The 12,889-nt window shown below is 32.7% G+C and overlaps 1 protein-coding gene and 1 long non-coding RNA gene across 2 annotated transcripts; one reads left to right on the forward strand and one right to left on the reverse strand.

Moving 5' to 3' along the window:
• Positions 1 to 9,625: 9,625 nt before the first annotated feature.
• Positions 9,626 to 9,976, reverse strand: LOC149568428 (uncharacterized). Its single transcript, XM_089816726.1, has one exon. The coding sequence runs from the start codon at positions 9,974 to 9,976 to the stop codon at positions 9,626 to 9,628; it is 351 nt and encodes a 116-aa protein (XP_089672852.1).
• A 1,140-nt stretch (positions 9,977 to 11,116) lies between these two features.
• On the forward strand, positions 11,117 to 12,677 carry LOC149568429 (uncharacterized). The gene is made up of 2 exons (XR_016361680.1): positions 11,117 to 11,562; positions 12,104 to 12,677. It is a non-coding gene; the product is annotated as an uncharacterized LOC149568429 (long non-coding RNA).
• The last annotated feature ends 212 nt before the right edge of the window (positions 12,678 to 12,889 follow it).

Below are 12,889 nucleotides of genomic sequence, written 5' to 3' on the forward strand. Positions count from 1 at the left end.
TAAACAACATTTCGATCACACCATCTTGCAATTTTAGACTGATTTTTTTCCCTTGCGCTATTCAAAGTCATGTACTTGACATATTGTTATATTTGTAACTTGAATGCTAATATTTCGAACTAAAATGTTACCTCAATAAATTACATTGTAAATCATTGATTTTAAAAATATTTGAAAATATAAATTATAAAAAATTAAACACTTAGTTTGTATGCAAAAGTTCTAATATTTAATTTCTTGGCAGATACACGCTAATCTGCATGTTCAAGTGATGTGGAAGCACCGTCCTAGGATATTAAAAAAATCCCAACCATACATTTCTTAATCACTACGGTATGCTTGCTAACTCAAAATAATTCAAAATGTTCCATTGTTCCGAATGATATATTACATTCTCAGCATTTATTCGGCTCGCTGTCCGCGCTTAACGAATTCGGATAAATTGCTCGCATATTTTTGTCTGCTGACGAAGAACGGCCACTGCGTTATCTTGTATTTTTATTTGTCCCACTCTTCCTACGCTTTGCCATGTGCTTCTCTTTCGTATCTTTTTAATCAAATGCCAAGGACTATTTTAGATGCTCATAAAACAATGGAAACAGACTTTTAAATATTTGTAACATCGCCGAGGTTGTATGAAATTGGTGGAATATATATGTGTTTGTTGACTGTAGGTAGTTTATTGGTTGATGTATTATTCTTTTTTTAAGCATATGAATCGCATAGAACTTTCGTGTTATATATATATATATATATATATATATATATATTTCAGAACGCAAATTGCGTGTATATATATATGTTTTGGAGTTTTGGGCACTAAGACAACTTGAAAGCAGGAAGTAAATGAAGATTTAGCTGTGTAACATGTATTCCTTGTTCAGTTCTTTGTAATTGTCCATATTATTTGACTCCTGTCATTCTATATTTTTAATAGCATGTAATCATATTTTCAGATTAATTAGAAGCGATGATTTTTTTCAGTTTATTTGGTTTTGGCTTTAGTCAAAATAGGACTGACAAAAAGTCAGTCACATTGATATATGCAAGCGCTGTGGAATTCAAAATTGGAGGTTGCCGAGTCAACATTGACCGGCAGATGGCAGTAGAATGTAGCGCTTGCCTTGCTTTGTTTATGAGGTGGCAATAAGATTCGCTTTGTGTCTTCTCAGACGTCGGTGTATTCGAATCCCACTTTCAACAGTTTACTGTCTGTTCTGGCTTTGTTGTCAACGTTTGGGGTCGGTATGTTTGTGGGAATATGAATAGGAAAAGCTATTTGGAATAGAAAAGGGGTACATATTCTTATTTTTTGTTTGGTTCAGCCAGAATTTGATGGGAATTCATGGACCCACAAATTTATGATTTCTAAAATAAATAAAACTGAAATAGAAATACGTATTTCAATTCCACCTTTTTAAGTGAAATTGCAAAACCTCATTTTTGGGTCAAAATTGGAATACGTATTCTTATTTTATTTTGTATTCTAATTCCGATTTGGTGCATCCAAACGAAGAATTCAAATTTTTAAAAATTTACATATGCCTATTCCGCTTGTAATCCCATTGCCAAACTGGCCCTTGGTGTGTTTGAAGGTGAGTGGAATAATAGGAGGTGGGGTATTAATGTTTCAAATTAGGCATTGCTACTATGGTTTGTAGCCGTCGTAACACCTTTAAGCGTAAGCAATTGCATCAATCCTATGGTTTTGCCTTATGCATGTAAATGGAACTGGCTCAACGTGTTATCTGAATAGTGTAAACATCACACATTAAGGTAAACATCACACATTAAGGCTTGATTCTTAGGCTAAAAGTGTTAAATAGTCAAAGTTACCTTATTTTTCCAAACTTAATTTCTTGGTTAGTGTGTGATGTTCAAGTGTGGCCAAAAACTTAGAGCATCTTTTTTTTTTGGGAGAAAGAAATTAAGACTATCAGCGTACATTTACAGAGCCGACTGTCAGATGGATCAAAAAAGTATGTTTTATGAAAAATCCATAACTGACGGTGTAAATAGCACTGGCTAACAGCCGATGCATATATTTGGCTATTTAGCCAATGCCAATAGAATTTGCCTTTCTTCTTCAGCATCGATCTTTTGATAGTCATCCATATTCACGTGTGTTGCCTAAGCTTCCTTCGCCTTCCGTGCATTTTGGTGTCACTCTACTACTATTACATCCCATCCAATCCAAACACATGAAAAATGGTAAAAGAAGGTGACTCGCACAGAAAGAACCACGACTCACGTCTACCTTGTCAAAGAGTGTTCCTTTGTAAATGTCAAATGTTTGGGCTCAATTAAATATTTACACTATCGAGCCATAAACTTTTGGGCCCCTTATTTTCTTCACTAAAAATATCATTTGGCGCTAATATTCATCTACCATGCAAGAGAATATTAGGTCCGTATTAATATTCATATTCCATATTAATATCGGCACATGAAATGGGCATTTCATGGAATAAAGAATTGCCCCTTGAATATTTTTTTCAACCTGAGACTGCGACTTTAAAGAAAACATTCATTGTAAAAAAACATTTCATCTTCTATCCTAGCCTAGGAAAAAATAAGTCCATGCCTATGGAAGATGACCACTACTCATGAAACATGGGTCAATGAGTTGGACTCAAAAACACCACAGTTGAATTGTGGAAAATATCTCATACTTATCAATTGATGAGCTTAAGGGGCTTTCTAATGAATGTTTCATAAGGCACAAAACTAGTTGCAAGCCCATAGGTCCATTTTCTTTAGTAAACTAATTACAAGAACCCATAGGTTAGGGTTCATAAGGCACAAAACAGGTTGCAAGCCCATAAGCTTTCTTTGATAAGAGCTATTAAAATGTCAGTTTTCTAAAATAATTTTATTTCTTTAGTAATTGAATACAAACTAGTATAAAAGATGCATCTAATACATATTTCCAATTGGAAATGTGTGAGACCATATATAACTTATCTAGAATGAATTTATCTAAATCATATGTTTGAACAAAATTGATTTTTGGATACAAATACTCAGCTTCTGTCATTCTAATAAGTCGGCCTAAAAGGTGACACAACTTTGTACTTTTACCCAACATTTCTTTTCAATTTTTTATTGACACAAATCTTCAGTTTGGAAAGCATAGGTCTCATCTTTTGCATCTTTAATAAGTGCATAAAAAGTTGACATTGCTTCACCATTGTCTTGTTGTCAAAAAACATCTTATATAGTCTTCAAGCCCATAACCGAATGGTTCTTTGTGATTTTTTTACTTCAAATTTGGTAATAATCATTTCATGAATTTCAATTATCCATTTTAGTGTTCTAGGACCTTCATGTCGATTATAATTAAGAGATATGTAACATTCCTGTGCATTTACATTTTTGACATGGTCAATCATGCAATTTACATTATAAACTGGTAAATTTTCATCCTCCAAATTTTCAATCTTGACATTATGATTATCAATTGATACATTACCATTCCCCAACTATACATATTCATTATCTGACTCTATGATTTCACCTTCAATCAATACATCGTCAGCTTGATTCACATTTAACATACCTTGTCTCTTCCTTAGGTGATTTACCTTGTCCCTTTCCCTATATGCTACAATGTCTTTATTTGATACCTTCCTTTTGTGTTTAGCCTTTCGATGACTACTGCTCCTCATTTAGACAACAATATCGGACACCTAATCATACATTATAACAACCTTTTTTATCGTGTGGGCCCCAAGAAATCATTTTTCTTCAAATCCATGAAAATGGACCCAAAAACGTGATTGTCAGGTCTGTAGTGATAGAATATTTTGAAAAAATATGCCAGTATTTTGAGTACCTGATCCAATATTAGGTACTTGATATGGATGCCCAAATTTTGGAGGGAAGTCAAAGTTTGGCAAGTGTGGGCAATGTGAAGAAAATTGTATATTATTATAGATTAGTAATTTATTAAATATAATATAGTAATTTTTTTTTTTTTTTTTGATAGGCAAATGGTCAAAGCCTATGTTAATTATTATTATTAAGATTAATTATTGTGTGTTAATCACGAGTAGATTCAAACCCAAGACCTCCCCGATGAGAGGCTCACAATTTACCAATGTGTTATAGGCTCTTGCCTAATATAATATAGTAATATAATTATTATTATGATTATTATTAAATATAATATAGTAATATATATGATTATTATTATTATATAGTCATATATTATAATTATTATTATATTTAATAGTCGTATATTATGATTATTATTCTATTTAATATATAGTCATATATTATAATAATGTCCCTAGGGGTCCTATGGACCTATTTGATCTTATCAAATGGGTTGAAAGGGGTCAAATAATAACCTATGACCTCTTTCGATCCATTTCATGACAACATGTGTCCCTAGGGGTCCTAGGACCCTGCTATAGGAGCATCTTGCATGAGAAAATTTATTTAAAATAAAAAATAAAATGAAAAAATTGTGGAGGAGAGAGAAAGTGATGAAAGGAATTTCTATTTTCAAGGTGCATAGGTGGTGTAAATAGAAAAAATAAAATAAAAATGGTTGTCATTCCATTTATCAAAGTGTGTAGGTGGCATCTTAGAAGCTTGTGGAAAGTTCCTTAAATCATGCATTTAATATTTGTTGTGATCCATAAAGAAGAGGTAATTTTCTAATTGGGCCACATGGTGGTGCTTAGTTGTAATTCTAGAAGGTTGTGGATATTGTGGAAGGATGTGGATATTGTGTCAGAGGAATTCTAGAAGGTTGTGAATAAATCATGCATTGGGTGGTAAGTGCCTATTTAAGCAAGGCATATAAGCATTTCTAATCAAGCTTTGGAAGGTGAAAGTTTCAAGGTGTGAAAGTTGTGGAAGGTAAAGCTAGAAGGAAAGCTTTGGAAGGTCAAGCTTCAAGGTGTGAAAGAGAAGGAAGTCAAGAGTGAGTTTTCCTGAGTCTGTGGACAGAGTGCCGAATGTGAGGCAATTTATAGCAGGATTGTGATAGAGTTGTGAGTGTGTAGACAGAGAGTCGAAAGTGAGGCAGTTTACACTTGGATCTTGGATAAAGTTGGAGAAGAGCTAGTGACTGTGGTTTAGAAACAAGGAGGTTGCTTGGTGGCTTGCGAGCACAAGTTGATATCTTGGAGGTTTCTACCAGAGTGTGGATCTGGACTAGCTTGGGTTTGGATTGGACCTTGAGAGATCTTGTAGAAATGTTATTGTAATTGCTATTGGATTTTCAAGTATAATAAAATTGTTTGAAGCATTTTGTCATCTCTTGTCTTCATATTGTGGCATTTTTGGTTATGAGTTGGTAGGGTGGTGTGGCCCTTCATCAAGTGGTATTAGAGCATACCTTCATCAGACCCCTAGGACCTATTTGGTTTGATCAAATGGGTTGAAAGGGGTCATAGGTTATGACACATTTCATGACAATATTATATTTAATAATAATATAAATCTATATATTTTAATATAATAATAATAATATATTACTAGATTATATAATAATAATACTCATATATTACTATATTATATTTAATAATAATAATAATCATAATCATAATAATCATATATATATATATATATATATATATATATATATATATATATATATATATATATATATATATATATATATATATATATGGCTGTATATAATAATAATAAAATATTACTATATATAATAATAATGATGATGTCCACACTTCCCAAATTTTGGTTTTCCTCCAAAATTTGGGCTATGACTTATTAGGAAAAATTTTGGCTGCCACTTTTTAGGTACCTGATTTCATATCGAGTACCCAATCTAGTATTGGGTACCCAATTGGGCTTGGTATTTACAAAACCTATTTGGTCAACTCAAAAAATGTGTTTGAGATAGGTTTCAGTGACATTTAGACTTCGAGTAGCCATCTAACAATATTTTTTTCAACGAAATTCAATGAAATGAAAATGGTCTTTTTTAACACTCTCAAGACTCCGTTGATATAATTGTTGTCAAGTTTCGAGTTCGATAAGTATTTATTAGTTAATTTTTAATGAAAATGTTTGTAAACTACTGATTGACATATTGATTAAAAAATAGTGATAACTTTCAAATGGTATAACATTTTTGAAATCCAAAAGTTGGGTCACATTCTATGCTTTGCCTAGTACGTAAGAAAAAAGTGAGTTAATTTTGTAAAGTTTTCAATTAGTTAAGGTGGTCAGACACATAAGTTTTTTTAGTCTAGAAAAGTTATAGTAGAAAATTCATATTTATTATTTATTTGGAATAAAAATACCCAAAAATATGTGTCACATCTAAACATGAGTCTACTTTATTTTATCTATAATTATATTAAAAATATTATCATTTAATTTTGATTAAGGTGGTCAAACATACGCCTACTTTTTATTTTCGCCCTAAAATTTTTATAGTACTGCATTAAAATCCAAAATTTTGACAAATCAAATAATTTTTTCAGATAAGGCCTAGTAGTTTAGAAATTACATCCAATTTCCTACAGATTCTTTTCTTACAACTTTTTGATATAAAGCCCATAACTACTTTAAAATTAATGTCAAGTTAACATAACCCTGATTTGCTAGTTTTTCAGTGCCACTTAAGGCCATAGTTTGGTTGACCATGATCCTGCACATACCTGTTAGGTTTGTATTTTTTAATCAACTCCTTCACTTTATACTTATGGTGAGGTATACAAATCCCTCCAAATTTCCATAATTTGTTTTGCAATTCATCATGAAGTTGATTATTGTCTCCTTCTGGCAAGGCTTCAAATAGTTACCTAGTAAAATAAAATTGGTTATAAGATCTCAACTCTCTAGAAGTAAAGGGTGGAGATCTTGATCTATCCCTTGTAGATGGTGGTGGAGATGGAGGACAACATTCAAGATTCATGTCCAATTAGGATGAAATTCCATCTAGGAAGTCAAACTTTGAGAAGGCTTTAGTCCACTTTGAGGTTCAACTAGTCTAGAAGGCTATTTCCTCTTCATTAGCACCTTCCAACCATGTATCTCCATTGCACCCTTGAGTTATAGGTAGCAACCATAAAGGTTTTATTCATATTGATTTTAGCTTTTATGACATGTTTGTTTTGTTTCTAGGCTACTTAGAAACACCAATTTCTTGAGAAGTAGATTGGAGAGACTAGGAGTTGTCTAGACATAACTTGAGGAGTTATTGACCTTCTTCCCCTTGATTGGACAATCTCTAATCAAATTTTCTTCCCAAGTAGAAAAATCACACATTAGACTTGTTTAGAGACACCAAAGGTTGATAAAATTCAAAGCCAAGATTGATTAACTTAATATTCTTCAAGAGTTGGTTGTTCAATCTATTTCAACACAAACTCTAGGGAAAACCTTCAACACAAACTCTAGGGCAAACCTAAAGGATGAAAAATTTGTCAACATTTTTTTTTCCACCAAATAACTCTTCCAAGTTGTGAGATAATATCCTTCAAGTATAGCTAAACATAAGTTTATATTAGGAGTTCAATCCATATTGCATAACAAGATCTTGAAGGTGCTCAAGTTGGAAGTTTAAGATCCAAGCATGAAGATGACATATTTTCCTTGGATGTCCCAATTACCATATTGCAACACAACTTGAACATGCTAATCTTATTTGAGTGCGGTAGAAACATTACCATTCCCTAACCCTATGAGGTTTCTAATTGATAACCTTGGATTTCCCAATTGAATTTAGTCCATGAATAGATACCTATTTCATAAGGCATTCCCCTAAAAAAATGATATTACAGATCTACATTAGTTCTATCAATCACTTCATAAAGAAGTATAAAATCTAAAGTTTTATAGGTACTTCCTTAATATTTAGCTCTTGCATAACCTTGTCTACTTCTTCAACATTTCCTTTGTTAATCTCATTCTAACACTTATATCTTCTATGCTCAAAGTATCAATACCTTGTGTTTCTTTACTCTTCATTTTGTCACCCTCCAAACTCTTAATACATTTTCGTTTCTTATCTTTAGAAAAAAAAATAGATATTAATAAATTACTTTTATTTGCAACATTCTTCATCTCTTCAGGCTTGGGGTCCAACCTACTTTTATCCATGATCCTACTAGGGGAAACGACCCAGTAGCTGCCCAAGCCAACTTCGTGCACCTACAATTGCTAATATGTATGTCAAAATTTGTTAGTTTGTTCGGTGAACCTCCGTAGGTGAGTAAAGAGCTTAAAGCTAACCTTTCGGATTTCCTACATTTATAGAGCTCTTTGTAGAAATTGTAGAGTACGAGGTGGTATAAAACTGTCATTTTAAAATGTTCGCCCAATACTCACCACTAAGACCCCCAAATAGTCATTATAGCACTTTTTGGACAAATTGACCAATCAACAACCAAAGAAACTAAAAAATGAAAAAAAAAAAGAGTGAACGACTATTGATGTTCATGCTGATTTGTGTTGGCATGTTTGTGTGCAGGTAGAAGGTTTTTTAAGACAGTATTTAGAGAGGAAAGATAATAGTTAACATGAAGACATTGCATACATGAACAACAACAAACTGATTTCCTTGAGATAAACCTCATCTCATTTAAAAATGCATCATAAATTAAATCCCTCTTGAAAATATTCCCACAAACACAAGGTGATTCGGAAGCCGGTGATGGTCTAGACCGGGGGTCCTAATAAGGGAAAACCCAACCACACTCTTCCTCTCACGTGTGCAGCGGAAACACTTAAAAACCAGAAACCCCAAGATAGAAAGAAAGAAGTAGAACCCCAAGCATCGACAAGAAACTTCGAAACCCTAAAGCGCCTCTGTAGCTTCAAATTCATGTCATTCTCGCCCACGAGAGGAGTGAAGGGGCCATTTTAGAAGGTCAGAAGATGGGAAGACCGGCTAAGGAAGGCAAGACAAGACTGGTTCATGGCAGAAGGGAGTGGTTTACTTTCTCACATTTGTTTTATTTTTTGTTTTACGGGAAGTCTTTTCATTTCAGAGAGAAATCCCATTTCCAGGTCACGGCCATGATCTCACCAAAAGCTGCAGCCCTTCTTCTAGGGTTTCCATCCTTTCACCCAGCCGATCCCCATTTCTTTTTTCTTTTCTTCCTTGTGATATCTAGCTTTTTTTTCTAATTTTCTTCCTCATCTTTCATTCTAATTCATTGTAAACTAATATATCATTTCTTTTCGGAGGAAGTCTGAAAAAGTAGCTAAACGGAACACATTATAATCCAAGTGAGAAGCATGCACAATAATCCATACATCATCCATTTATTAAAAAAGAATATCCTTCTCCATCTGCATATTCAAACGATTATATCCATGTTTTTCTCATATTTATTTTACCTTTCCATCTCCTCCATCGCACAGGGGATGGAGATATTATCATAATCAAATTAGCCAATTTTCATTCTGATTGGGTGCAAGATAATGTAATATTTGTGAGAAACTATAGCTAAACAGAACAAAATATTATCCAATTGTGAAGTATTAACAGTAATCCATAATAATCCACAGAATCCATTTAGAAAAGCAGTATATCCATATTAGATTCAATCTGCATCTCCAAACAATTCAATGCTATTTCAGATTTCAAACACCCCTTCATTTTTTTATTTCATTTTTCAATATGAACTAGAGAGGCTTATTGACATTCGGGGATCTCATCAAAATCTGAAGCATCATAGGTAACAGAGAAAGGTCCAACATAGAATGTCAGCTTCCCATTGCTCACGTTTACAGCAGTTACAGGCAACCACAGAAATGACATTTTCACCTTCACTCCTTTCAAATTCCTCAACGATCCTGCACCTATATTCCCCATGATGTTCTTCTCATATCTGATCTGATATCCTTGCCCTTGAATCCTAAAACTGCATGCTCCATCTAGAAAAGCTTGAAAATTCCCATTTGGTTGCAAGGCATAGCCCTTGGCATTTGCAGGTAGAATGCCCTTTGGAAAGTTGAATGCTTCCAATGCTTCATACACAGACATCTTATTGTCCCTAGATTTTTCTGAAATTTATCCAGATTGAATCTACAATGTGTAACATACCAATTACTTATAACTCTTAAATAGAACATCTTTCATTTCAACTATGCACAAGTAAATGTTCAAGTGTAAAGGATATTACTTTGAAAATATTCGTTCTCCACTAGTGAGAAAGAGTAAACAAAAGTAAATCAAAGTTATTCCTTTCTTTCTTAAGGGTCATGGAATAATCTCTAGTCGGCAGATAGTAGCCTTTTAAATAATGGATGTCCTTAGTTCAATGATGTAAAATCAAACACTGTAGCTACTACAATGATTCATCAGTCTTTCACAAAGCCCATAAATCTCATCGAGATTTCGAATTACTGGGGAATCAATCTCTTTACTCATTATGAAGCTAAGAATTATAATTCTTAACGTCAAACATTCATGTTATTTCATAACTTCAAAATTTGTGAGAATTAATGATTATTCTACATTTTAATGTTTGATTCTCACTAGTAATTCTGGAAAATAACAAAATACATGACTAGTTTCTGTACTATTATTCTATTGGTTTTTAATTCAACGTGTTTCCTAAATAAAAGAGGAAAGAAAATATTTTTTTAGAATGTATGAGTCTATGAGATATCTAATATAAATTTACAAATAAATTTTAATAACATAAGATTTGAATTTATGAGCTCTCTTTAAAACACAAGACCTCTTCTACTAAACCATAAGCCATAGCCATTAGATAATAATAGAATCAAATAATTCTTACTGAAATTTTCAATTACTGAAGAATCTATCTCATTGAGATTGAATTTATGATCTCTTCAAAACACAAAATCTCTTCCACTAAGCCTAAGCCAATAGATAATAATAGAATCAAAAAATTCTAATTGAAATTTCCAGTTACTGGAGAATCAATCTCTTTATTCTTTGAAAGTGAAGAATTATATACCCTGTGCTATCATTCATGGAAATGATGGATTACTCCACATTTTATTGTTTGATTCTCACCCATAATTGCACAATGTATGAAAATAGAATATAGAACTAATTTCTGTACTGTGATTTTATTGACCTTTGATTTTCTAAATAGAATAAAAAGGAATGGCTTATAATATATAATGTGAGAGATCTGACTATACATTTATAAATATTACTTTATAATATAAGATTTGAATTTGTGATCTTTCTAAAAAAAAATTATCTTTTCTTCAATTAAGTCAATTCAGATTACAAAGAATTAAGCTACAGATACCTTTCTGTTGTAGCACTGATTGTTCATAATTAATGTACACCCTCATACACAAACTAACTTCATTTGCATGTAGACCATTCTAACAATTTTCAGCAAGTAATGAAAACTCAGGTGGAAAAATAACCCTCCATTTCATTGTTAGTGATTGTTGGTTGATTAAAACAGAATAAATTTCAGAATTTTTTTTGGCTTTCTAGATTTAAATTTACCAATTTTTGCGATGTTCCAAGAATCTTTGATGAATGCCTTTATGAGCGAGAGCCGTTCAAAAATCTTTCAATCAAGATGAAGGGGGATTAAATCAGTTCTTGCATAGCTGAGCATGATCCACGCTGGGAAGGCAAGGCATATTTTTTCTTTTCTGGAAGTTATTTTAGAATTTGCAATTTAGTTTTTATTGAAGCATCCGGAAAAGAAAATTACCTAGGTCTGTGTCATATTTGTTTTTCAAGTATATGCTTCAAATATTGGTAGTTTTTATCCCCTATTTTTCAAAGGTTTTTTCAAGATCTAATTGGAATACTGAACATTGGAGTCAAATCAAGTTATATATAGAGTTTCAACAAATTCTCTTTCAAGATTTCAAGTTTGTTGTTTTTTTAGAAGTTTTCAATTCGTTTTACATTATTTATTATAAAACTATTATTTTTCTTTAAGGGCAGCCTGCAACAAGAATAAAAAAGAACGTTGTCACTCTTGAGAAAACATTAGATAATAATGACATGAAAATTGAAAATATTATTCTTAATAAAAAGTTTACAAGACTACAATGATGCTCATTTCATGGTCTTAATGTGCATATTGCAATTAGCTTGTATAGGCAAACAAATGATTTCAAATTCTTAAAGACCATTTTGTTTTTATGTTTTTTTTCTTTTCAGGATCAGTGGATTAATGAGCTTTCAGTAACTCCTGTATGACTGAGATATGTCTATTCACAAGTTGGGCTGTCATAAAAAATGTGGGCATCAAAGGCAGCAGAGAGTGGCCCAACATAGAACTTCAACTTTCCCTTGCTCAACTTCACTGCTGACACATCCAACCACACAAAAGACACCTTCACCCTCACACCCTTCAAATGCTTCAATGATCCAACGCTTATGTTCCCCGTTATCTTCTTTTCATATCTGATCTTGTACCCTTTTTCCTCAATCTCCATGTTGCATATTCCATCCAGAAATACCTGAAAATTTCCATCTGCATGTAACACATATCCCTTGGCATTTGCAGGTAGAATACCCTTTGGAAAATTGAAGGATTCCAACACTTCATACACCGACTTCTTATCATCATCATTACATTCTGCGGAAATCATGAATGCAGTAAAACAAAGGACTGCTATTGGGAGAGCTCTGAATTGTATACAAGTTAACATATTGAATTGTTTCATTTGGTTTGCGCCAAATGTTCATCAAATTCATTTCATTATAAATAAATAGGTTGATGAATTTTTTAGAGGAGGTTTATGTGTAAAGAGCTTGCATAACTTGCTGAAAAGGTGTGCTAAAAGGTTAGGAAACTTGAATTTGTGTGTGTTATCATTGACAAGTAGAAAATGGGTATTCATTGACAATCCAGATGACATCATCCACGACTCGTAGCACATTCCAGGGAGTTCGGAGTGCATCTACGCCGTCCCCTACAATATTTCTGACGAGGTTTGGGCA

This window comes from Cupressus sempervirens, chromosome 3, assembly GCF_028749045.1.
Source record: "Cupressus sempervirens isolate cs-2001-9-10 chromosome 3, ASM2874904v1, whole genome shotgun sequence".
NCBI classification, from domain to species: Eukaryota; Viridiplantae; Streptophyta; class Pinopsida; order Cupressales; family Cupressaceae; genus Cupressus; species Cupressus sempervirens.

Coding starts and splice junctions, on each gene's coding strand:
- LOC149568428 (XM_089816726.1), bottom strand. CDS start 9,976: ATGTCTGTGTATGAAGCATTGGAAGCATTCAACTTTCCAAAGGGCATT.